General features: G+C 46.3%; 1 protein-coding gene across 2 annotated transcripts in view; it reads right to left on the bottom strand.

Moving 5' to 3' along the window:
• Window positions 1–26,182, bottom strand: part of LOC138246639 (guanylate-binding protein 1-like) — a 219,203-nt gene that overhangs the window by 43,963 nt on the left and 149,058 nt on the right. For both annotated transcript variants that reach the window (XM_069201357.1, XM_069201358.1), the window contains 3 exons: window positions 12,269–12,396; window positions 11,206–11,315; window positions 4,928–5,127 (listed from right to left, as the gene is read on the bottom strand). In XM_069201357.1, the coding sequence (XP_069057458.1) occupies window positions 4,928–5,127; window positions 11,206–11,315; window positions 12,269–12,396 (438 nt within the window). The remainder of the gene's footprint in view (window positions 1–4,927; window positions 5,128–11,205; window positions 11,316–12,268; window positions 12,397–26,182) is intronic.

Raw genomic sequence — 26,182 nt, forward strand, 5'->3', positions numbered from 1 at the left:
ACTGGTGACCGTCTGTATTGTTGCTGTTGTTGTGAATATGACTGACTCTGGACAGACTGATATTGCTGTCTGTAGGGTTGGTAACCTCCTCGAAAAGAGTAGGCTCCTCTGCCTCCCTGAAAGGGCTGCTTTCTGAACTGGAGAGTACCCAGGGACTAGGCTGTCGTGGTGTCGGCCTTGATGGACTGAAGTCATCATTCATGTGTTTATCGAACAGTGATTCGCCATCATAAGTCATATCCAGCATCTTGCTCTGAATCTCTGGTCGGAAAGAGGTTGCTTTTAGCGATCCCTGTCTTCGAAGGACAGCTGCACCTGCCAGTTGCCTGAAACCCGTCGATGAGACATCAATGGCACAATCTATAATTTTGGCTGATATTCTTTCCCTCTCTTGAAGAATCTTTCAGGCTTCCATTTTGGCTTTTTCTGGCAATAGGTCGGTATATATGTGGAAATATCCAACCACATTTGGTGGTCATAACAGCCTAAGATTGCTAGGGAGTTTGCTGTCCTAACTGTTGTGGCTGCTAGAAGATAATTGCTTCCCAATGTTGTCCAGCCTACAACCATCCCTGTCTGGAGGAGTGAATATTGGAGTGGATGGATTTTTAGAGCAAAGTTGGGTCGCTTGGCATACCACCGAGTCTGGCTTTGGTTGGTTAATCAAGCATGTTGGAGAATCATCTGCTGCCTTGCTTGTGTTTTTTGGCCAGTCTGGGGATGACTGCTGAAACTGTAGCTGGAAGTTTCATGGTTCTGAGGCCTTCTTCCCAAATGAAATCAATAATAGGAATAGCCCTAACAGAGTTTTTTGGTAGGCACACAGAAATCGTAAAGAAAGCGGTCTGCTTGTTTAGTGAGAAGTAGAAGTTCAAACCTTTTGGCTGCCCTTTCCGTCAGATTATAGAAGCCGCTGATTTCTTCTTGCAGGGAATCTACAGGGGGTGGCACTGGAGGGGATGGCGTTGTGACAAGATTTTACAAGGTAGTCTAGATGCGGATTCTTGAGTAAATGAGGGATGGGAAATTTGAAGCACTGAGGGAGGAGTTCATGGGTGATGTCAGACAGGACAGAAAGAATGATGAAAAGGGTAGGACATTTGGGGCCAGATCTACAAAGCCATTTGCATTTCTTAACAGTCCAAATCACTATTTCGGGCTGTTAAGAAATGCTAAATGGGCTTTTCTGATGAACAAAGCCCTATAAAGAATCGCAAATTGCGATTTCTACCCTATAGAAATCGCAATTTGCGATCCCCTGAATAGGAAATCACAAAAAGGGATATTGGTGTTTCCCATTTAGATGTACAAAGCATTTCCTAAATGTGAATTGGGCATTTAGGAAATGCAATTACTATTGACTGGAAGGCGATGGTAACTTGGTGCAATTTTACAAAAAGCACCCCAAAATGCTTTTTTTAAAGTGCAATAGAGAACACATCTGCCCCTTTGGCATATATGCTCTCTACATATGCACCACTATTTTTGTGGTGCACCAAGGGGGGCATTCTGCTCATAGCCATACTTGGTTTTGCATTTCCCAAATAGTGATTTCCTAATAGAAAATCTATATTTGGGAAAAGCAAAACCGGCCCACTCTCTCAAATGACATGAGATTTCTTATTTGCGATTTCTTAATAGCGATTCCTACTTTGTAGGAATCGCTATTAGGAAACGGTTTCTTTGTACATGGCATTCTGCATTTCCAAAATGGCGATTTCTGTGAAGTCGCTATTTGATAATTGCAAAATTGCATTTTAGTACATCTGGCCCTTGATTCGCAGTCTGAAAGGGCCAGACAGCTTACAGGAGAGGGTAGTATTCTTAAGTACAGGTATACGTTACACTGTGGATGTCAGAGAGGGGATAGAGTCTAGACTGTTTGCTTGCATTAGTTACAATGAGGCTGGGAGAGGGGCTATTTGGAGTGACTTCAAGCTCATTTAAATGGTTGTCATCATGGAGAAGAAATACACTGCGCAGTCTGAGAAAGAGTGGAATGGATAAGTGAGAGGAAAGGCAAGGGGAGTAGATTGATTATGGTACAAGCAAAATCTGGGATGCATAGTGCTTTGTAAAAAGTTGAATACAACTGTGTACACAGTGGAGATAAATGTATTTATGATCAATTTGTAATCTTCCAAGTCTTCACAGGCTTTTGATTTTTTGCCTTTTACAGAGTAGTGCTCACTTTATTTTTAATGAAAAGGATGGCGGGAGAGATCCAGGGATTAGGAGATGGAGTAGTTGAGATGAAAGTATGAAGAGGATAATGTTAGTTGAATGCAGTCCTTGAATTGTCATCACAAGTTTAAAGGAAGTTGATCAAAGCAGAAGTTAGTTATGGAGTTCACATAGGAATGAGGATAAGATTGCAAGGGGGGTTCTTTAGGTTACAGATGCTCATTAGGGTTTGGAGGTTGCATCGATAGCACATGTCTTATGTAGGACGGCATGGCTGCAAGACGCATGGGTTAATGAGTGGGTGGCATCTGAGTGGGTGCACAGCAGCGATGGCTCAGGGGAAACAGAAATGGTCTAAAAAGAGTTGACCATGTTAAATGGTTAAGCTTAAAGTCTAGACGGATGAAAGAGGTTTTGGGAGGCTAGAGTTTCAGTAATAGTGTCAAAGTCATGGCAGAATGACCCAATGACTGCATGAGGGTGACGGATGACGACTAGGTGGCTATCAGAGTAGTGGATAGTTGTAATGGAGCAGAACTCCTTAGTGCGTCGTGAAGGGTCTGCTATAGGGGTGGGAGTGACTGTAAAACTCATGTTTTGACTTTTGACAATGACGTCTACTCCATCGCCTTTGTGGTTAAGACTTGGGGGGTTATTCTAACTTTGGAGGAGTGTTAATCCGTCCCAAAAGTGACGGAAAAGTGACGGATATACCACCAGCCGTATTACGAGTTCCATAGGATATAATGGACTCGTAATACGGCTGGTGGTAAATCCGTCACTTTTCCGTCACTTTTGGGACGGATTAACACCTCCTCCAAAGTTAGAATAACCCCCTTGGTCTTTGAAAAAAAGTGGTACATTCATTGTGAAGGGCAGTGTCTATAGGATCAATTCATGTTTCAAAAGCAGCTCTGGAGGTAAGCAAGTATCAAAGTGAGGAGTGATGAGCATTGTTTTGCTATATATAAAACCAACATTTCAAAGGGGTAAGATTAGAGCTAGTGAAGATGTTTCATTGATGATGCGTATTGGAGAGACATTAGACCAAGGAGGATTTTTAAATTTAGGAGGAGAGGAGGCAAATAATGAGACACCTCTGTAAGGACCACTACATTGAAACTCTGTAAATAGTCCACATCCCCTCTCAGAATACCACATTCCCAGCCTAGATTAATTCTATTATTGTATCTCTGACTTCGACCCTCTACAGTACTTCAGTGCCTTTTGGGTAGGATCACGGTATAGAAGTGCCACATACATACAAGCGAACATGAGATGACACATGAGCAATGTATGACTGTGTGGTAGTGGTTTCAGGAGATGATCTGAAGGCTTCTCCTGAGATATCGTGGTTTAAAGACATGGTAATAACTCAATATCTACTTATTTACTAGTTTTCCTAATATGTTTATGATAATTGTGTGGCCAGTGTTTTTTTTGGCCACAATACTCACCATGCATCTTACAACAACATCTTATCTTTCATCTTTTGTAACAGTAGTTCTGTTTGCATGTAAATCATGTCTTGTAGAAATGTACATTGCACAATAAGCCATGAAGCACAGAGACATGGTGCCAGAAGTTCGAGAATCAAGGTCACCAAGAAAACAACACTAGGATCGAGGATGTAAGTGAAAAAACATAGTGCACCTTGGCTCTGGAAAAGTGCTGTGGATACAGGTGGTTACAATTCAGTTAAGGTTCTAGGTGGGTTGTGGACCCACCTCCAAGGAAGGTGTGTTTTGTTTGACTCTGCAAACAATGACAAGATGACAGAAGGCTTGCATTAATCTCAGCCACAAGCGAGAGCTCAAGCCACACTCCAGTCCATCGTTGCTCACTCACTGGCCACTCACGACAGAGGCTACTCAAGTGAAAATAAGGTTCGGACCTGCTGCAACAGTAGCAGTCCAGCTCGGTTGTAAGTCTGAAGAACGCATGCCTTTACAAAGCATGCCCTTCCTCCACAGCCATTACAATGAATGCGTCTTTAACACGTATTCCTTTACCACGCATATCATTACAGCGACGTGCCTTAGGGAAGGCGCTAGGCTCTGGAGTGGAATAATTTACTATTCCAAAATCCAGTCTATGCAACAGTAGGGAAAGTGTTGGATTTTAAAGTTCAAGGCTGATTGCTCTAAGGCATGTTGTTGTAACGACATGCGTGGTAAAGGAATGCGTGGTAAAGATGCATCCGATGTAATGATCGAGTTGTAAGCGTAGCACGTGGTTCGCCCCTCACGGTAAACGCTGTTTCCATCCAGCTCAAACTGCCAGGCCTGGTCCCCTCCAGGTGTCACCACAAGCAACTCAAGACAGGTTTTGGCCTACTTATCTGTGAAGCTTCAGTGCCGAAGCACAGTGAGCACAGTTTTCATTTGTGTGTCGGGTATGCTCAGATGTCAGCCCTATGTTCACTGTGCCACGTGACGAAAGCTATTCCTCTCTCACAAGGTTTAACTAGGCTGAAATCAGTCTCAGGTTGCTCGTTTTCCTGTTAAGATGAGGCCTGGTGTGGCAAAGATGCTGTGTATGAGCCCTTAACTTAGTGAAGTTTTGGTCTTTTCTAAAGTAATTTTTTTCTTTAATTTCTAAACTTATTTTTTTCTTTTATTTTCACCACTTAAAAGCATGCACATATCGTAGGTAGGGAAACGCTTCCTCTTCTCTTGCACACACGACTCACAGCAATGTCACGAGGAGGTAGGAACTAATTTGAAGGAGTGGAACACTCTACCTGGAAGCAGTTTCAGTGCGTTTTCAAGGTACTCGTCTTCAGTGATCGCCCGCCCATTCAGCTCCAGGCCCAGGGTGAAGTCACGTACTGCCCACACGAAGGCTGGGAAGAAGCTGATGAACTCAGAGTCATCTTCCTCTAGGGCAGCCTCACTTCTTGCAGTCCTCACCCTGATGCGTTCGGTCAATTCCGTCACATAGCTCAACACTCTAGCTAAGGAAAAGAGGGATATCTCCATCTTGGACAGAGAAACAGGACGTGGAATTAAGAGGTGGGTGGGTCGGTTACCACATGGACAACTCTACCCAACATTAATATGATTGGAAAGAAGATGGAAATGGAAAAACACAACAGAAGAATATAAAACACCAGGAACCCCCAGGTCTAACCACACAACTGTGAGAAATAATAATAAATAATATTTTTCATAAAACAGGTTTAGGCCTCTGATCTGAAAACAAAGAGAATAATTCAGATCACATATTCACAGACGTTTAGGCTTTACAGGTTCAGTCCAAGGTTGAGGCCTGCTTTGTAAATCCTGTGGTTACTGAGCAGTAGCCATGGCAGACACCGTTCACCACTAGTCTTCCACTGCTACAACTACTATTACACTCTCATAGAACAACTACATTCTAGATACCGGACTCTAAGGGTAGCAAATTCAAGCAATCAATGCTTCCCATATAGGAGGTGGTAGTGAACTGAAATCAGCCACAGCACCACGTGGTAAACAACATGTAATAAACACAATGTCCGGTCAGAGTTACTACAGGTAAGTAAAATGAGACACTTAAAATAAGGTACACACAAAAGATCGAAGATGCTAACACCTAGACATTACCTAGTAAGTAATGAATATACATTTTTAAGAACAATGGAACTCAAGGCCATTGTTATCATACAGCAGAAGGATTTGGGTGCTCTCTGAAGCCTCTGGAAAGCTTTTAATTACAGCAGCTTAATTCCAGTCAGTCAATGAAGGGAGATACCAGACACAGAAATAACACATATTAAGTGGGAAATGATCTATCTGCCCTTGATACACGATTGTTAGAGGTCTAAGATATATACCTGAATGGCTGAATTTCCTAGCAGCACCAAAACAGATCAGCATCAGAATCACACAAACTTAGTTTGAAATTCAAAAGGCAAGTTCAAATATATTTGGTGTCCAAATTTAGGAGGGGGAGAGGAGGATCAGGAATACAAAATCTCACCAGTTTGCATTGTCAGAGTGGGTTTCAGGGTCCAAGAGCACCTTTAAAATACAAGGGCCACTCATTAAGAGTTTAGCGGGCGGCCTCTGCCACCCGCCAAACTCTGCCCGCCTTCAGACCGCCTGTTCGGCCTGAACCCCACTGACCCTAATAGGAGTTCACCGAAGGGCTGGTGGGCGGAAACGGTGTTTCCATCCGCCGGCCCTGCAGTGAACAGGGCCTTAACATTGACGTTGGCTGAATGTGGCGGTCCCACCACCAGCCTGTTGGCGGTGGGACCGCCACCGCGAGTCTGGTGGTCATGCGACTGCCAGACTCATAATGAGGGCCAATATCCCAGAAACCACAGGGCTAGTAATATGTGTTCAAGGATCAGAGCGCCCAGCTGTAGTCACCAGAATACAATATAACATGCATTTATACAACACATGCTGATCCCTTGGGACATATTTAGACTCCGCTCCGACCAAGTGGGAAGCAGGGAAAGTATTCCGGATTCCTTTGGGACTCTAATGGAAGATGACTGAGTCTCCCTCAAATTACCAAGGCACAGAACAGGTTAGGAAGAACACAGGCTCACACCATCTGCACTCTTGGAAAGCCTCTTGGGCACTTCACACACATGACCTCGTTCAGTGTCTTGGATGGTTCTGGCACCAGTGTGTTCCACTGGACTCCCTAAAGGTCTAAATATATCAAAGTGTGCACCACTTAGTTTCAGCCAACTGTGCCTTGGACTGAAGTTCCTGTTCGCAAGGAAGCTGCTCTCCTTGAGATGGCGAGTTCAGTTCCCTCTTCTTCAGGGTAGATAAGGGATGGCTCCAGTTCCCAGGACCCTTGCACAATGAACGGAGACTCTTCAAGGTAAATTAACCAGCTGAATGGCAGCCTAGCCGGTAGACTGAATAGACTAGCTAAACAATCAATGAGGTCTATGAAGCAAATATAACCAGTAGACCTCCCAATCTGGCTTGCATGAAGTCAATGAAAGAGCATCACAGGCAACAGGCAAAGGAAAGAACACCTGTGAAGCTGAGCGAGTGCCCAGAATACGATTATCTCAACATTTCCAACAAACATTAGGCAATTGTGATTCTCATCCTAACCTGAAACCCAACTATATTCCAAGGAAGGACTTTTAAAGGTCCTTGGCCACTCTTAGCAAGGATTCTGATTAAATGTGACTAAATTGTCAGACTCATTTCTTGGCTGGCAGGAGGTTCTTCATTGATCCCTTGAAAGATAAAACAACTTATGACTTTTAGTGACACCACGTGGGCAAAGATATTTTAACGAGGAACTTGCAGAATGATTTTTGTAGGTTTGTCCCCGACATTGATGTCTTTCTGCCTTTAACTGCATATTGGTTTCACAAAGGTTATTAGAAGTTAATGAAGAAGAGGTTATATACCACATAAAAGGAAAAGTTCTAATACATAGATTCATATGCAAATTGTTCCATTAATACATTGAGCAATCTAGGTCCTTATAAGTAATAATAATCATCTGAATCCAGGTACTTTGAAAGCTACCCAACCACCCTAGCATTCTAGCCGTTCTAGTAGCACAACCATTACATATAGTGGATTTTTATTGCACCTTGGGATTGTACCGACCTACTAACAGAAAGTCAGTTTCATCCCTGGCGCAAACCTATATTGTGGGAACTTGCACAAGTGCAATAACAACATCTCTGGTTTGAACAAGAAAGTCAATAGTCCAATCACAAAGAAAAAATAAAAGAACTGAGACAAGTTCATAGCTAGGATGTTCATATTCCTGTGCAACCATATTGGTATTTGGGGCCAGGCTGACAGTCAACTGCACAGCAAATGAAGACTCTGCAACTTCATCCTGTGATCACTGGATTAAAGTGATGATAATGTTTGGAATCTAAAACAAAAGACAGCATCTGAGTGCTGCAATAGCCAGCAACTTAAAACATATTATTACCAGGAGAACTAGCTATAGACAAAATATGTTTGCATCGCTGTCAAGAGTCATGTTAAGATCTCATTGACGGTTGTATGCGTACAGGAAACAAACAAGCACTCCACGTGCTGCAGTCTTGTGTGTCCCTAGAACATTGTGGTTAATGTGGATTCTGTCTCCATGCTTGTGGTAAACCGGAGGGGTATTCCACGAATCTCCTCGAGCACCAGGCATGAGAGGCAGTGGCACGGTCCTGGAATCAGCAAGGAACAGAGGATATCGAACTTCGGCTTCTTCTTCAATCCCCAAAAGAATGTCATAACTTTCTGATAAAGGACAGAACGATGTGGACAAGCCTTATGACCAGCCGTTCCAAAGAACGTGGACCGAATACTGAACAAATATTTAAGGTTCCTAATCTAAGATGCAGTTTAGTCTTTTCTTGTAATATGAGTTTCTGTTCCAATCATATATAAGGCAGAAGTACACAACGTTCTCCACCTACTTGCTACTATCTCGGTCACAGATTTTTGTCACTCAGCATTGTGCTCTTTTTCTGGATTTCTTCATCTGGATTTCTAGTGCAGCTTTTTTCTACTTCCTGATGTAAGGAGAAGTTTGATGCTATGCGGACTCCTGCTGTTCTAATCTTCAAGCAAGTGTTTTAAGACGACCTACAATTTATTCAACTTTTACTCGTACTGCGACCCTCTTAAGGAATCACATCTTATATGCTGTGGAGCACCAATAGTACTCTAAGAGTTTCATTAGAAAGACCAGATATGCTTTTGTTATTAACTCTGGAAAGGTGAGGAGGAGAGAAAGAAGAAAGAGCGAGAAGAAGAAAGGCAGGTTTGCCAGCGATGAAGAGGTAACCAGGGGATACACCATCAGCTTCCACAAACAAACCCATGGAGTTGGCCTTGAGAGGCATGCGCGTGAGCTGTCAAAGCAATCCATACATTTGCAATTAAGGAGATGGGTATTTCTAGGAAACGTATTAACTGTACACTTTGGTTACTTATGTACCAGTCACCACAGTTAAAGGTCTCCAACCAGTCAGCACTGATGAAAGCTGAAGTTAATCTGTGCTAAAATAAAAATAAAAAAATAAAAAACAAGGTAGATTAAATGTTGAGGTAACGTGTCTGTTTAACCATGTTTTATCTACGATTTTCTTTAACATACTGCTAAGGATTCTCCAAGACCACAACGGTTGAGAAGGTCGGGTTGCGGTCTGTTGACTTACTTCGCATGATGCCAGTAGCCAAGACATGGTCTTGGTCTCTTTATAACCCACGGTGACACCAGCAGAAAAGACATGGTCTCTGTAGAAACCACAGGACTGCTGTTAGGACCATTCATTGGATGAAGGGAGCATCACAGTCTATTTCCTCTGAATCTGGGAGGTTACTTTGTTGTCATAGTGAAGAAGCTCTGTTTTTTTTTCAATGGGGCCGCAATCTCACTTTATGTCTTTCATGAGATGGAAAAGTAGCTACCAAGAGAGTTTCTCCTATCTTTCAGGTCAAGAATTACAGATCTACCGAATGGTTCCTATGAGCAGCACTTAAGAGATACTGATTAATATTGTCTTTCCTCTATTTACTAAGATGAATGTCTCTGCTAGGAAACCTTTATTTAGTAATTTTAAAAAGCTAGAATTTTGAACTGACAATTAATGGGGCATTCTAAAGTGATAAACATGTCAAGCAAGAGTCAACGTTAAAAATGCTGAATTAAATTTAAAAGGTGTCATCCTTGAGCAAGGGTCGACTATATGATTGTACATACCCTTTTTGATCTTTTGTTACAGGCACTGTTGGAAAGAAGCACCATCCCTCTTCTGGAAAATACTATGCATGAAGATGGCGTCCTGTTCACTCAGCCACCATTATATTAGGAAATGTTACTTACCCTGTAAGCATCTGTTTGTGGCATGTAGTGCTGTAGGTTCCCATCTGTACATACTCTTAACATCTAGTGTTGGGTCCGTAAGTGTGCGAGTTGTTTTTCTTCGAAGAAGTCTTTCGCGTCACGAGATAGAGTGACTCCTCTTCTTGGTGATAATGCACATGGGCATCAACTCCATTGCTGGATTGTTTTCTTCCTGCCATCGTGTTTCCATGGAACCTTATCAAGCTCCAGAGTGGTCTCCACACCCCGATCACCACTTGCACCACCGGACCCGAGGTGAGTGAGAGCAAGGGCAGGAACAACTCATGCTTAGTTGATATGGTCTGTGGTTTTGTCCCTGACACACAGCAAGGTTCTTAAGAAAGAAGTCCCTGGAAGTGGACACAGGTAAAAAGGTCTGCATTGCTGCTCTGATGCCACAATCAGCTGTGTTTAGACTTCCCTTAGACTGCTATGAGTGTGCAACAGTCGCCCTAGACAGCTTTACTGTCCTCTGTAATATCATGAAGCACCTCCAGTGAGACTGCATCTTATTGCTTTCACTGAGGCAATGCCCTAAAGCAGAGCAGAGAGAAGCACTGCAGAGTTTCCAGGATATCTATCCAGCTCAAAGTGGCGGACGAAACATTTAATAACTTATTAAATCATGTGCCAATTGGTGCTGCAGTCAATATAACGCAGCCATTACTGGAATGTGATAAAAACATAAAAGATAATCAATGGGAAGTTGTTAGTATACCCTACCAGGAGCCGAGATGAAGCCCAAACTCATTTCACAAAGTCCACTGAAAAGCTGTCAGATAAGATGGCGCTCTGATGGCAACGCCGGGGGCTACTCTCTAGCCCAGAGCAACAAAGGTCTTCTACACTCGGCCAGGAATAGGACTCTGTTCAGTCCCACCTATTTAGCGGCTGGCCTGTACAGGAAACAGGAGATTTAATTGTAGTCCCTACTACGCAAAAATAGCTGGGGAAGAAATAGTAAACAGCAAGAGATTTAAGAAGGTAGGGCTTGTTTAGGAAATCATTTAACTTTTCCCTAAGTCCAGTCTATCACCTGAAGTACTTAGTGGTGCAGTAAAACAGACACAGAAAGCATTAACAAATAAACAAATGTTTGACTTAATTAAGTTCCAGTTCTACTCCAGTAGATATGCTTCGTTCAACAACCCGAGGTACCTAACCCCAATACCCTTCCACAAAGGATACTGCAGCTGTTCCATGGCTTGGTAGTCAATGGTGCCCATGCTGTTGTAGACAAAAGTACTGCTCAGCAGCACAGCCAGCGCAAAGATCCAGGAGTCATTCGTAGAATCACCCTACATGGAAAAACAGACACTGTCAGAGGGAGGGCAGAGCTAAAGAAGAAACAAGGGATCTCATGCACTGTCAGGCAGCTCCTTTCTGAAGTTCTGCTGGTTACAGAGCACTGGTGTTATAGGTGCAAAGAAAAATCCCTCCTACCAGAGATGGGCACTCAGGCAACATGTATTATCAGGTAACTTCTCCTTCTGGGTATAAGACACTGAAGGACTTGCATTTCCAGGTGGCATACTGTACCGGAAACAGAACATTGGGAGAAAAAAAACATGGCAAGGTATCCAACCAGCCCAGTTGGAGATAACCCGTTTAGGGGCATGACCATGGCCTAGCTGCTTCTCCCAGCTGCAGACAGCTCAAGAGGAGGACTAAGCATAGTGAGGCATCTCCTTCTATTGATATAATGGCACAGGTGTGAGGGAGGTGACAGGTATGACCAGACAGATGGGCTCAGAAATACCCCTGGCAAAGCAGTTCCCTCGTCCCAGTAGAGATGGGGCTCTGGTCAGATATATCTATGATCGCTATAGAGCCAGATAGCTTATCATACTAATAGAGCATTAGTGGTATAGACATATGGGCAGGCAGCTTCTTCTGGAGACAGCACTGGATTCACACGCACAGCTGGCGCCTATTCTTGAAAGTGACCTGGATCCCTGGTACCACCAGATTATTGTCGGGGCTAACCTCTAGTTTTTGGTTAATTTCAACTGATGTCTTGCTTCTCCACTGTGTAGCCAGCATTAGTTTTCCTTAAGTGTCTCTGAATGAAACAAGGTAACACCACTTGTACCATGACTGCCTTGTTCGGTAAAGAATATCTCTCAGGGTTTGAGGATCCATTAATCCCCCAATCAAAGGCCAAACATGAGTTGATAATAGTATTCACAACAATCTCAGGCACACAGAATTGATTTGAACTTTGTTTTTGAACATCCATATACTTGCTCACCTTCTCCACGTCTCCAAGACCCTCTGTGTCCAACAGCACCAGAGTGTGGCTGACCTTCTGCGGGTGGGGGACACACCACATCCAAATCCCCTTGGTGTGAGACTGGATGGTTGCTCCTAAAGAGAAACCTGAGAGAGGGGAAACAGGATTTTCAGCATTCACATGGTGATGTGGAAACCCTACCTATCGCCCACCTGGAGCTCAGCTGAACCTCTAGCACACATTGGAACAGTTGTTATTTGGAACACCACGGCCTCCGAGCAGTATGGGAATATAAACTCAGTATATGAAGAGCATTTTTATTTTACTTCTAAGGGTAAGGTCTCATTACGCGTTACTCAGATTTAGGTTTGAGGACTTCGGAGGACAGGGGTATGGTGGAAGCAAAAGGTGGTAATGTTTGCTCTTCCCCCAATGCTATAGTTATTGGGGATGCAGGAGCCAGGCAAAGCATGTGTCTGCAACTCATCTCAACAGCACTGCACAAGGCTCCAAGATCAGAGTCTCAGGGCCTTGAAATACAAAGTTTGGAGTTTGCGAACCCAATAATTCTGGGCTTGGAGTACCCCGAAGAGCAAAATGGCCTAAAGCAGTATCTGTAGAGCAGGGACCACTCTGAACCTTGTATAATGAAGGCTTAAATCTCATGATACAATGTGAAAAAATACCTGCACTTCAAAACAATGGTGATGGATTAGATCTGGCTCAAGAAGTGTCTGGAAAGGCACTGTTGGGATATGGCCAGGATGTTCGCAAGTGTAACAACTGGATCTGGAACTCCTCCCATCAGGTTTACTCTACTGCACAGTCTCTACACAAACACAAAGAGGAGTTTGTGTTGGAATCAAAAGTAAGACCTGAGGTGTGATGACGGGCATACTCAAGGCTTGGAGCAGAGGGGAGGACTGAAGTGGACATCACTGAAGCATGTCCTGGTTACCTCGTGAGAGGCCTACGGATTTTGTAATGGTGCTGTCATCAATCAAGACCTGGACAGCAAGGGGAATACGTAGTGGAGCAGGAAGGATCCCCTTTTTATGTCCTACAGTACCCTGGCATGGGAGGCAGGCAGGAGGAGATGGTCAGTTCCTCCCTGTGGGATAGGAACATGTTCCCCTCAAATTACAAATCTGACAACACTCACAGGAATTGGTGAAAGCACAAGAGTATTAGTTCACGTGCTATCTGTAGGAAGCTGGCTATCTATGCAGTGTACCAAATGTAGGGGTACACTATGCATATAGTACAGGCAACCCTTATTGGCTTACAGGGCTTCAGTAACAACCAGACATGCTCTCTTTTGTGGAAGCATGGAAGGACAGTTTAGGCTTATTAGTAGGTAATGGCAAGCATTTGTAGATCACACAGAGTCAATAAATGAGACACACACTCAAGAAAAAACTCAAGACCAATTTAGAAAAATAGCATTGATTTTTACATTATTTAAGACACAAAATCTTCAGAATTAGTTAAGTACCATTTGAGGTAGCTATTTTTAAAAGTACAGAAAATATAGCTGCCAAATCTGAGACATGAGCAACAAACGCTGTAATTTTATCCCATGGGGAGAATATACACTGCATAGGGCCACTTACACAGACTGACAAGACTGTTCTACAGGACTTAAGGTAAGTGGGGGCCAAGGTCCTAGAAAGCACCAACAGTTCGGGTTTACCTGCCCTGGCGTGTCCAGGTGCAGAGGTGCTTCCAGCAGTGGTGGCCTTGGAGGATACATGTGAAACACAAAGGGAAAAAGTACCTGTGGGGAAGACGCTGCAAGTGAGGCCTGGGGTACCAGTCTGGCAGAACCCAAAGGGGGGCTCGGCTTGTGGGAGTCTCAGGACCACAAAGAGTCGATTCTCGTGAGCATGGGCTGGGAAGCTCGGGTGCAGAGGTGTTTTGTCCAGCGGGGTTGGTGAGTTAGAGACTCTCACGGTTCTCGGTGTACCTGTAGAGGAGGGGAAAGAAACGCTGCAAGAGGACTTCTGGTGTGGAGCTGGCCTCTCTCGAAGTCCCTCGAAGTGCAGGTAGGTTTTGGTGGCCACGGAGTTCTGAATGAACACAAACAAGCCTTGGTGCTTGCAACTGCTGGTGGTACTTTGGTTATGGTGTAGGGAGGCTCCAGGCAGGCTCAGCGTCTTGAAGACAGGATGGGTTGACGGGGCTGCACTCCTGGACACTCGGGATCCTCTTGCTGGTGAGATGCCTCCTCAGTGGACCTGATGGTCAGCAAAACAAGAACTGGACAGTCGCGGTTGGTGCCTGCTGGTACAGGGAAGTGGCTCCTCGACTCAAAGGGGGATGCCGGCTGGCTGGCGAAGTGCTGGCAGGCCTCCGAGGCTTTTGGAGAATGCACAGTTGCTATTGTTGGGACAGAAGTATGTAGGCAGGATTTGGCACCAAGGTTCACAGTTGGTCCACGGTTCTTGTGCTGGTGAAACCCTTCCTTCCTGGAACACATCAGGAAAACCACCTTAGGGGTGTATAGCCTACCTGCCTAGCTATTTTACCATTTGTCCCAGTGCCAAATGGTTCTCAGGGCAGGGGGTGGCATCTCACAGGGTCAGGGTCGCATATCAAAGGTGGTAGGGACTTTGAAGTCCCTGGCCTTGGTATGCAGATTCACTAGACACCCTGCTGGAGGAGGTGATAACATCTTCCTCTGGAGCAGGCATTGCTTCTGGCCTCTGAGAGCAAGGGCTCACACTTCCAGGGGGTTAAAACCTCATCTGTGGTGGCAGGCTGGCCAGCCAGCACACTAGAGAACTAGTAGGCTTTCAGGGGGCACATATAAGTTGCCCTCTGGGTGCGGGTCATAATAAATCCAATAATGGCATCAGTATGGATTTAGGTTTCAATGAATCCATTATGTAGATGGCTTCCCTGTTCACTTGTGATATCTAGTAATCGAACTAGACATCACAGGGGCATATCTGCTCATGCAGCTATGTCCTCACATCAAATATAATGCACCCTGCTTTAGGGCTCAAAGGCCTGCTCAAGAGGTGACTTACATATAATATATGCAGTGACTCTGGCATGGCACACAATGAGTGTGCCATGTTGTATTTTCACTCACAGTGTGAAGCATGTTACGCAGCTTGCAATTAGAGTCTGCATATAACTTGTAGGTAGGTCCCTTAGGTTGGCATAATACATCTTACATCCCTTAGGGACCCTATTTAGAACCCATGCCCTAGATACCAGGGGTACTGTAGTAAAGTGCCTCTTTTGACGTGATCAAACCGCACACTTTTAGACTGGTTTCTGGTGTAATTTTGACTGAAATAGCACTGGATTCCTGCCAACCAGGTCCCCAGTGCCAGATCTCTTGCCCCCAAAACTGTAGACGTTTTTCCCAATTGGCAAAACCTTTAGCACCCACTGTAAGTCCCTGGTAAATGGTATCCCTGGTATCTAGGGTACTAAGTAGGGCCCCTAAGAGCTGCACCACGAATTGTGCCACCCTAAGGGACCCCTCACCAAGCACATGACAGGCTGTCATTGTAGGTTGCATGTCTTGGTGCGCACAAAAGTGAAAACACAACACGGCCCACAGCCTGTGTGCCATGTCCCCTAAACACTGCATGCAATGTATGTAAATCACCCCTCTAGCTGGCCTTACAGCCTTAAGGCATAGTGCATTATATTACATGGGAGGGCATATCTGCACGAGCAGATATGCTCCTGCTATGTCTTTGCTGATTCTCAGATATAGTAAGTGACTAGGGAAGCCATTTTAAATGCATGTGCTGGACACTGATCACTACGAGTTTCCCAACTACATGATGGCTTCTCTGAACATAGGGATGTTTGGTATCAAACATCTCATATTATTAAACCCTCACTGATGCCAGTGAGGGATTTATTAATAACTGCACCCAGAGGGCACATTAGAGATGCTCCCTGAAAACCTACCAGCTACTAGTGGCTGACCAGTTCAGCCACTATAATGAAAATGTCACTTACCCAGTGTACATCTGTTCGTGGCATTAGTCGCTGCAGATTCACATGTTTGGCACAGTCCGCTGCCTGGTGTTGGGCTCGGAGTATTACAAGTTGTTTTTCTTCGAAGAAGTCTTTTTTGGTCACGGGACCGAAGGACTCCTCCCTCTTCGGCTCCATTGCGCATGGGCGTCGACTCCATCTTAGATTGTTTTCCCCGCAGAGGGTGAGGATGGAGTTGTTTGCTATAAATAGTGCCCATGCAATGGAGTGAATATGTATGTACGTTAAGAGTTTATAATAATTATTTACAAATGTACAAATGTTTAAGATTTAAGATCTACTTCTAAACGGCTACAGGCTTCCCGGGGAGGCGGGAGGGTACATGTGAATCTGCAGCGACTAATGCCACGAACAGATGTACACTGGGTGTAGGAAGTTGGCTCTGTATGTGCTATTTCAAAGTAAGGAATAGCATGCACAGAGTCCAAGGGTTCCCCTTAGAGGTAAAATAGTGGTAAAAATAGATAATACTAATGCTCTATTTTGTGGTAGTGTGGTCGAGCAGTAGGCTTATCCAAGGAGTAGTGTTAAGCATTTGTTGTACATACACATAGACAATAAATGAGGTACACACACTCAGAGACAAATCCAGCCAATAGGTTTTTATATAGAAAAATATCTTTTCTTAGTTTATTTTAAGAACCACAGGTTCAAATTCTACATGTAATATCTCATTCGAAAGGTATTGCAGGTAAGTACTTTAGGAACTTCAAATCATAAACATTGCATGTATACTTTTCAAGTTATTGACAAATAGCTGTTTTAAAAGTGGACACTTAGTGCAATTTTCACAGTTCCTAGGGGAGGTAAGTTTTGGTTAGTTTTACCAGGTAAGTAAGACACTTACAGGGCTTAGTTCTTGGTCCAAGGTAGCCCACCGTTGGGGGTTCAGAGCAACCCCAAAGTCACCACACCAGCAGCTCAGGGCCGGTCAGGTGCAGAGTTCAAAGTGGTGCCCAAAACGCATAGGCTAGAATGGAGAGAAGGGGGTGCCCCGGTTCCGGTCTGCTTGCAGGTAAGTACCCGCGTCTTCGGAGGGCAGACCAGGGGGGTTTTGTAGGGCACCGGGGGGGACACAAGCCCACACAGAAATTTCACCCCCAGCGGCGCGGGGGCGGCCGGGTGCAGTGTAGAAACAAGCGTCGGGTTCGCAATGTTAGTCTATGAGAGATCTCGGGATCTCTTCAGCGCTGCAGGCAGGCAAGGGGGGGATTCCTCGGGGAAACCTCCACTTGGACAAGGGAGAGGGACTCCTGGGGGTCACTTCTCCAGTGAAAGTCCGGTCCTTCAGGTCCTGGGGGCTGCGGGTGCAGGGTCTCTCCCAGGCGTCGGGACTTTAGGTTCAAAGAGTCGCGGTCAGGGGAAGCCTCGGGATTCCCTCTGCAGGCGGCGCTGTGGGGGCTCAGGGGGGACAGGTTTTGGTACTCACAGTATCAGAGTAGTCCTGGGGTCCCTCCTGAGGTGTTGGATCGCCACCAGCCGAGTCGGGGTCGCCGGGTGCAGTGTTGCAAGTCTCACGCTTCTTGCGGGGAGCTTGCAGGGTTCTTTAAAGTTGCTGGAAACAAAGTTGCAGCTTTTCTTGGAGCAGGTCCGCTGTCCTCGGGAGTTTCTTGTCTTTTCGAAGCAGGGGCAGTCCTCAGAGGATGTCGAGGTCGCTGGTCCCTTTGGAAGGCGTCGCTGGAGCAGGATCTTTGGAAGGCAGGAGACAGGCCGGTGAGTTTCTGGAGCCAAGGCAGTTGTCGTCTTCTGGTCTTCCGCTGCAGGGGTTTTCAGCTGGGCAGTCCTTCTTCTTGTAGTTGCAGGAATCTAATTTTCTAGGGTTCAGGGTAGCCCTTAAATACTAAATTTAAGGGCGTGTTTAGGTCTGGGGGGTTAGTAGCCAATGGCTACTAGCCCTGAGGGTGGGTACACCCTCTTTGTGCCTCCTCCCAAGGGGAGGGGGTCACAATCCTAACCCTATTGGGGGAATCCTCCATCTGCAAGATGGAGGATTTCTAAAAGTTAGAGTCACTTCAGCTCAGGACACCTTAGGGGCTGTCCTGACTGGCCAGTGACTCCTCCTTGTTTTTCTCATTATTTTCTCCGGCCTTGCCGCCAAAAGTGGGGCCTGGCCGGAGGGGGCGGGCAACTCCACTAGCTGGAGTGTCCTGCTGGGTTGGCACAAAGGAGGTGAGCCTTTGAGGCTCACCGCCAGGTGTGACAATTCCTGCCTGGGGGAGGTGTTAGCATCTCCACCCAGTGCAGGCTTTGTTACTGGCCTCAGAGTGACAAAGGCACTCTCCCCATGGGGCCAGCAACATGTCTCGGTTTGTGGCAGGCTGCTAAAACTAGTCAGCCTACACAGATAGTCGGTTAAGTTTCAGGGGGCACCTCTAAGGTGCCCTCTGGGGTGTATTTTACAATAAAATGTACACTGGCATCAGTGTGCATTTATTGTGCTGAGAAGTTTGATACCAAACTTCCCAGTTTTCAGTGTAGCCATTATGGTGCTGTGGAGTTCGTGTTTGACAGACTCCCAGACCATATACTCTTATGGCTACCCTGCACTTACAATGTCTAAGGTTTTGTTTAGACACTGTAGGGGTACCATGCTCATGCACTGGTACCCTCACCTATGGTATAGTGCACCCTGCCTTAGGGCTGTAAGGCCTGCTAGAGGGGTGTCTTACCTATACTGTATAGGCAGTGAGAGGCTGGCATGGCACCCTGAGGGGAGTGCCATGTCGACTTACTCGTTTTGTCCTCACTAGCACACACAAGCTGGCGAGCAGTGTGTCTGTGCTGAGTGAGAGGTCTCCAGGGTGGCATAAGACATGCTGCAGCCCTTAGAGACCTTCCTTGGCATCAGGGCCCTTGGTACTAGAAGTACCAGTTACAAGGGACTTATCTGGATGCCAGGGTCTGTCAATTGTGGATACAAAAGTACAGGTTAGGGAAAGAACACTGGTGCTGGGGCCTGGTTAGCAGGCCTCAGCACACTTTCAATTGTAAACATAGCATCAGCAAAGGCAAAAAGTCAGGGGGCAACCATGCCAAGGAGGCATTTCCTTACACAACCCCCCCCCAAACGAAAGAGGATGAGACTAACCTTTCCCAAGAGAGTCTTCATTTTCTAAGTGGAAGAACCTGGAAAGGCCATCTGCATTGGCATGGGCAGTCCCAGGTCTGTGTTCCACTATAAAGTCCATTCCCTGTAGGGAGATGGACCACCTCAACAGTTTAGGATTTTCACCTTTCATTTGCATCAGCCATTTGAGAGGTCTGTGGTCAGTTTGAACTAGGAAGTGAGTCCCAAAGAGGTATGGTCTCAGCTTCTTCAGGGACCAAACCACAGCAAAGGCCTCCCTCTCAATGGCACTCCAACGCTGCTCCCTGGGGAGTAACCTCCTGCTAATGAAAGCAACAGGCTGGTCAAGGCCATCATCATTTGTTTGGGACAAAACTGCCCCTATCCCATGTTCAGAGGCATCAGTCTGCACAATGAACTGCTTAGAATAATCTGGAGCTTTTAGAACTGGTGCTGAGCACATTGCCTGTTTCAGGGTGTCAAAGGCCTGTTGGCATTCCACAGTCCAGTTCACTTTCTTGGGCATTTTCTTGGAGGTGAGTTCAGTGAGGGCTGTCACAATGGATCCATATCCCTTCACAAACCTCCTGTAATACCCAGTCAAGCCAAGGAATGCCCTGACTTGAGTCTGGGTTTTTGGAGCTACCCAGTCCAGAATAGTCTGGATCTTGGGTTGGAGTGGCTGAACTTGGCCTCCACCTACAAGGTGGCCCAAGTAAACCACAGTTCCCTGCCCTATCTGGCATTTGGATGCCTTGATAGAGAGGCCTGCAGATTGCAGAGCCTTCAAAACCTTCTTCAGGTGGACCAGGTGATCCTGCCAGGTGGAGCTAAAGACAGCAATATCATCAAGATAAGCTGTGCTAAAGGACTCCAAGCCAGCAAGGACTTGATTCACCAACCTTTGGAAGGTGGCAGGGGCATTCTTTAAACCAAAGGGCATAACAGTAAACTGATAATGCCCATCAGGTGTGGAGAATGCTGTTTTCTCTTTTGCTCCAGGTGCCATTTTTATTTGCCAGTACCCTGCTGTCAAGTCAAAGGTACTTAAGAATTTGGCAGCACCTAATTTGTCTATGAGCTCATCAGCTCTTGGAATTGGATGAGCATCTGTCTTGGTGACAGAATTGAGCCCTCTGTAGTCCACACAAAACCTCATCTCTTTCTTTCCATCTTTGGTGTGAGGTTTGGGGACTAAGACCACTGGGCTAGCCCAGGGGCTGTCAGAGCGCTCAATTACTCCCAATTCCAGCATCTTGTGGACTTCCACCTTGATGCTTTCCTTAACATGGTCAGATTGTCTAAAGATTTTGTTCTTGACAGGCATGCTGTCTCCTGTGTCCACATCATGGGTACACAGGTGTGTCTGACCAGGGGTTAAGGAGAAGAGTTCAGGAAACTGTTGTAGGACTCTCCTACAATCAGCTTGCTGTTGGCCAGAGAGGGTGTCTGAGTAGATCACTCCATCTACTGTGCCATCTTTTGGGTCTGATGACAGAAGATCAGGGAGAGGTTCACTCTCTGCCTCCTGATCCTCATCTGTTACCATCAACAGATTGACATCAGCCCTGTCGTGGAAGAGCTTAAGGCGGTTTACATGGATCACCCTCTTGGGGCTCCTGCTTGTGCCCAGGTCCACCAGGTAGGTGACCTGACTCTTCCTTTCTAGTACTGGGTAAGGGCCACTCCATTTGTCCTGGAGTGCCCTGGGAGCCACAGGCTCCAGAACCCAGACTTTCTGCCCTGGTTGGAACTCAACCAGTGCAGCCTTTTGGTCATACCAAAACTTCTGGAGCTGTTGGCTGGCCTCAAGGTTTTTGGTTGCCTTTTCCATGTACTCTGCCATTCTAGAGCGAAGGCCAAGTACATAGTCCACTATGTCCTGTTTAGGCTCATGGAGAGGTCTCTCCCAGCCTTCTTTAACAAGGGCAAGTGGTCCCCTTACAGGATGACCAAACAGAAGTTCAAAGGGTGAGAATCCTACTCCCTTCTGTGGCACCTCTCTGTAAGCGAAAAGCAGACATGGCAAGAGGACATCCCATCTCCTTTTGAGCTTTTCTGGGAGCCCCATGATCATGCCTTTTAATGTCTTGTTGAATCTCTCAACCAAGCCATTAGTTTGTGGATGGTATGGTGTAGTGAATTTATAAGTCACTCCACACTCATTCCACATGTGCTTTAGGTATGCTGACATGAAGTTGGTACCTCTGTCAGACACCACCTCCTTAGGGAAACCCACTCTGGTAAAAATACCAATGAGGGCCTTGGCTACTGCAGGGGCAGTAGTCGACCTAAGGGGAATAGCTTCAGGATACCTGGTAGCATGATCCACTACTACCAGGATATACAGATTTCCTGAGGCTGTGGGAGGTTCTAGTGGACCAACTATGTCCACACCCACTCTTTCAAAGGGAACCCCCACCACTGGAAGTGGAATGAGGGGGGCCTTTGGATGCCCACCTGTCTTACCACTGGCTTGACAGGTGGGGCAGGAGAGGCAAAACTCCTTAACCATGTTGGACATATTGGGCCAGTAGAAGTGGTTGACTAACCTCTCCCACGTCTTGGTTTGTCCCAAATGTCCAGCAAGGGGAATGTCATGGGCCAATGTTAGGATGAACTCTCTGAACAGCTGAGGCACTACCACTCTCCTAGTGGCACCAGGTTTGGGGTCTCTGGCCTCAGTGTACAGGAGTCCATCTTCCCAATAGACCCTATGCGTTCCATTTTTCTTGCCTTTGGACTCTTCAGCAGCTTGCTGCCTAAGGCCTTCAAGAGAGGGACAGGTTTCTTGTCCCTTACACAGCTCCTCCCTTGAGGGTCCCCCTGGGCCTAAGAGCTCAACCTGATAAGGTTCAAGCTCCAAAGGCTCAGTTCCCTCAGAGGGCAGAACTTCTTCCTGAGAAGAGAGGTTCCCTTTCTTTTGCTGTGTTGCAGTTGATTTCCCAACTGACTTTCCTTTCCTCTTGGTAGGCTGGGCCATTCTTCCAGACTCCAGCTCTACTTGTTCACCCTGTGCCTTGCACTGTGCTCTTGTTTTCACACACACCAGTTCAGGGATACCCAGCATTGCTGCATGGGTTTTTAGTTCTACCCCAGCCCATGCTGAGGACTCCAGGTCATTTCCAAGCAGACAGTCCACTGGGATATTTGAGGAGACCACCACCTGTTTCAGGCCCTTGACCCCTCCCCATTCTAAAGTAACCATTGCCATGGGATGTACTTTTCTCTGATTGTCAGCGTTGGTGACTGTGTAAGTTTTTCCAGTCAGGTATTGGCCAGGGGAAACCAGTTTCTCTGTCACCATGGTGACACTGGCACCTGTATCCCTCAGGCCCTCTATTCTAGTCCCATTAATTAAGAGTTGCTGTCTGTATTTTTGCATGTTAGGCGGCCAGACAGCTAGTGTGGCTAAATCCACCCCACCCTCAGAAACTAGAGTAGCTTCAGTGTGGACCCTGATTTGCTCTGGGCACACTGTTGATCCCACTTGGAGACTAGCCATACCAGTGTTACCTGGATGGGAGTTTGGAGTGGAACCTTTCTTGGGACAGGCCTTGTCTCCAGTTTGGTGTCCATGCTGTTTACAGCTATGACACCAGGCCTTTTTGGGATCAAAGTTTTTACCCTTGTACCCATTGTTTTGTGAAGAGGCTCTGGGCCCACCCTCCTGTGCAGGTTTTTGGGGGCCTGTAGAAGACTCTTTACTATTTTTAGTTTTGGCTGTCTCATCACCCTTCCCCTGGGGAGTCTTTGTGACCCCTTTCTTTTGGTCACCCCCTGTTGAAGTCTTGGACACCCTTGTCTTGACCCAATGGTCCGCCTTCTTTCCCAATTCTTGGGGAGAAATTGGTCCTAGGTCTACCAGATGCTGATGCAGTTTATCATTGAAACAATTACTTAACAGGTGTTCCTTCACAAATAAATTGTACAGCCCATCATAATTACTTACACCACTGCCTTGAATCCAACCATCTAGTGTTTTCACTGAGTAGTCAACAAAGTCAACCCAGGTCTGGCTCGAGGATTTTTGAGCCCCCCTGAACCTAATCCTGTACTCCTCAGTGGAGAATCCAAAGCCCTCAATCAGGGTACCCTTCATGAGGTCATAAGATTCTGCATCTTTTCCAGAGAGTGTGAGGAGTCTATCCCTACACTTTCCAGTGAACATTTCCCAAAGGAGAGCACCCCAGTGAGATCTGTTCACTTTTCTGGTTACACAAGCCCTCTCAAAAGCTGTGAACCATTTGGTGATGTCATCACCATCTTCATATTTTGTCACAATCCCTTTGGGGATTTTTAACATGTCAGGAGAATCTCTGACCCTATTTATATTGCTGCCACCATTGATGGGTCCTAGGCCCATCTCTTGTCTTTCCCTTTCTATGGCTAGGAGCTGTCTCTCTAAAGCCAATCTTTTGGCCATCCTGGCTAACAGGAGGTCATCTTCACTGAGAGCATCCTCAGTGATTTCAGAAATGTGGGACCCTCCTGTGAGGGACTCACTATTTCTGACTAACACAGTTGGAGACAGGACTTGAGGGGTCCTGTTCTCCCTATTTAGGACTGGAGGAGGGACATTGGCCTCCAAGTCACTAATTTCTTCCTCTGTGAGGTCATCATCAGAGGGGTTGGCTTTTTCAAACTCTGCCAACAGCTCCTGGAGCTGAATTTTGGTAGGTCTGGAGCCAATGGTTATTTTTTTGATATTACAGAGAGACCTTAGCTCCCTCATCTTAAGATGGAGGTAAGGTGTGGTGTCGAGTTCCACCACATTCATCTCTGTATCAGACATTATTTTGCTAAGAGTTGGAAGACTTTTTAAAGAATCTAAAACTGTTTCTAGAATCTAATTTCAAACTTTTAACAAACTTTTAAACTCTAAAAGACAATGCTAAACAGGGACTTAACACACAAGGCCCTAGCAGGACTTTTAAGAATTTAGAAAAATTTCAAATTGCAAAAATCAATTTCTAATGACAATTTTGGAATTTGTCGTGTGATCAGGTATTGGCTGAGTAGTCCAGCAAATGCAAAGTCTTGTACCCCACCGCTGATCCACCAATGTAGGAAGTTGGCTCTGTATGTGCTATTTCAAAGTAAGGAATAGCATGCACAGAGTCCAAGGGTTCCCCTTAGAGGTAAAATAGTGGTAAAAATAGATAATACTAATGCTCTATTTTGTGGTAGTGTGGTCGAGCAGTAGGCTTATCCAAGGAGTAGTGTTAAGCATTTGTTGTACATACACATAGACAATAAATGAGGTACACACACTCAGAGACAAATCCAGCCAATAGGTTTTTATATAGAAAAATATCTTTTCTTAGTTTATTTTAAGAACCACAGGTTCAAATTCTACATGTAATATCTCATTCGAAAGGTATTGCAGGTAAGTACTTTAGGAACTTCAAATCATAAACATTGCATGTATACTTTTCAAGTTATTGACAAATAGCTGTTTTAAAAGTGGACACAGTGCAATTTTCACAGTTCCTAGGGGAGGTAAGTTTTGGTTAGTTTTACCAGGTAAGTAAGACACTTACAGGGCTTAGTTCTTGGTCCAAGGTAGCCCACCGTTGGGGGTTCAGAGCAACCCCAAAGTCACCACACCAGCAGCTCAGGGCCGGTCAGGTGCAGAGTTCAAAGTGGTGCCCAAAACGCATAGGCTAGAATGGAGAGAAGGGGGTGCCCCGGTTCCGGTCTGCTTGCAGGTAAGTACCCGCGTCTTCGGAGGGCAGACCAGGGGGGTTTTGTAGGGCACCGGGGGGGACACAAGCCCACACAGAAATTTCACCCCCAGCGGCGCGGGGGCGGCCGGGTGCAGTGTAGAAACAAGCGTCGGGTTCGCAATGTTAGTCTATGAGAGATCTCGGGATCTCTTCAGCGCTGCAGGCAGGCAAGGGGGGGATTCCTCGGGGAAACCTCCACTTGGACAAGGGAGAGGGACTCCTGGGGGTCACTTCTCCAGTGAAAGTCCGGTCCTTCAGGTCCTGGGGGCTGCGGGTGCAGGGTCTCTCCCAGGCGTCGGGACTTTAGGTTCAAAGAGTCGCGGTCAGGGGAAGCCTCGGGATTCCCTCTGCAGGCGGCGCTGTGGGGGCTCAGGGGGGACAGGTTTTGGTACTCACAGTATCAGAGTAGTCCTGGGGTCCCTCCTGAGGTGTTGGATCGCCACCAGCCGAGTCGGGGTCGCCGGGTGCAGTGTTGCAAGTCTCACGCTTCTTGCGGGGAGCTTGCAGGGTTCTTTAAAGTTGCTGGAAACAAAGTTGCAGCTTTTCTTGGAGCAGGTCCGCTGTCCTCGGGAGTTTCTTGTCTTTTCGAAGCAGGGGCAGTCCTCAGAGGATGTCGAGGTCGCTGGTCCCTTTGGAAGGCGTCGCTGGAGCAGGATCTTTGGAAGGCAGGAGACAGGCCGGTGAGTTTCTGGAGCCAAGGCAGTTGTCGTCTTCTGGTCTTCCGCTGCAGGGGTTTTCAGCTGGGCAGTCCTTCTTCTTGTAGTTGCAGGAATCTAATTTTCTAGGGTTCAGGGTAGCCCTTAAATACTAAATTTAAGGGCGTGTTTAGGTCTGGGGGGTTAGTAGCCAATGGCTACTAGCCCTGAGGGTGGGTACACCCTCTTTGTGCCTCCTCCCAAGGGGAGGGGGTCACAATCCTAACCCTATTGGGGGAATCCTCCATCTGCAAGATGGAGGATTTCTAAAAGTTAGAGTCACTTCAGCTCAGGACACCTTAGGGGCTGTCCTGACTGGCCAGTGACTCCTCCTTGTTTTTCTCATTATTTTCTCCGGCCTTGCCGCCAAAAGTGGGGCCTGGCCGGAGGGGGCGGGCAACTCCACTAGCTGGAG

This window comes from Pleurodeles waltl, chromosome 7, assembly GCF_031143425.1.
Source record: "Pleurodeles waltl isolate 20211129_DDA chromosome 7, aPleWal1.hap1.20221129, whole genome shotgun sequence".
Lineage (NCBI taxonomy): Eukaryota > Metazoa > Chordata > Amphibia > Caudata > Salamandridae > Pleurodeles > Pleurodeles waltl.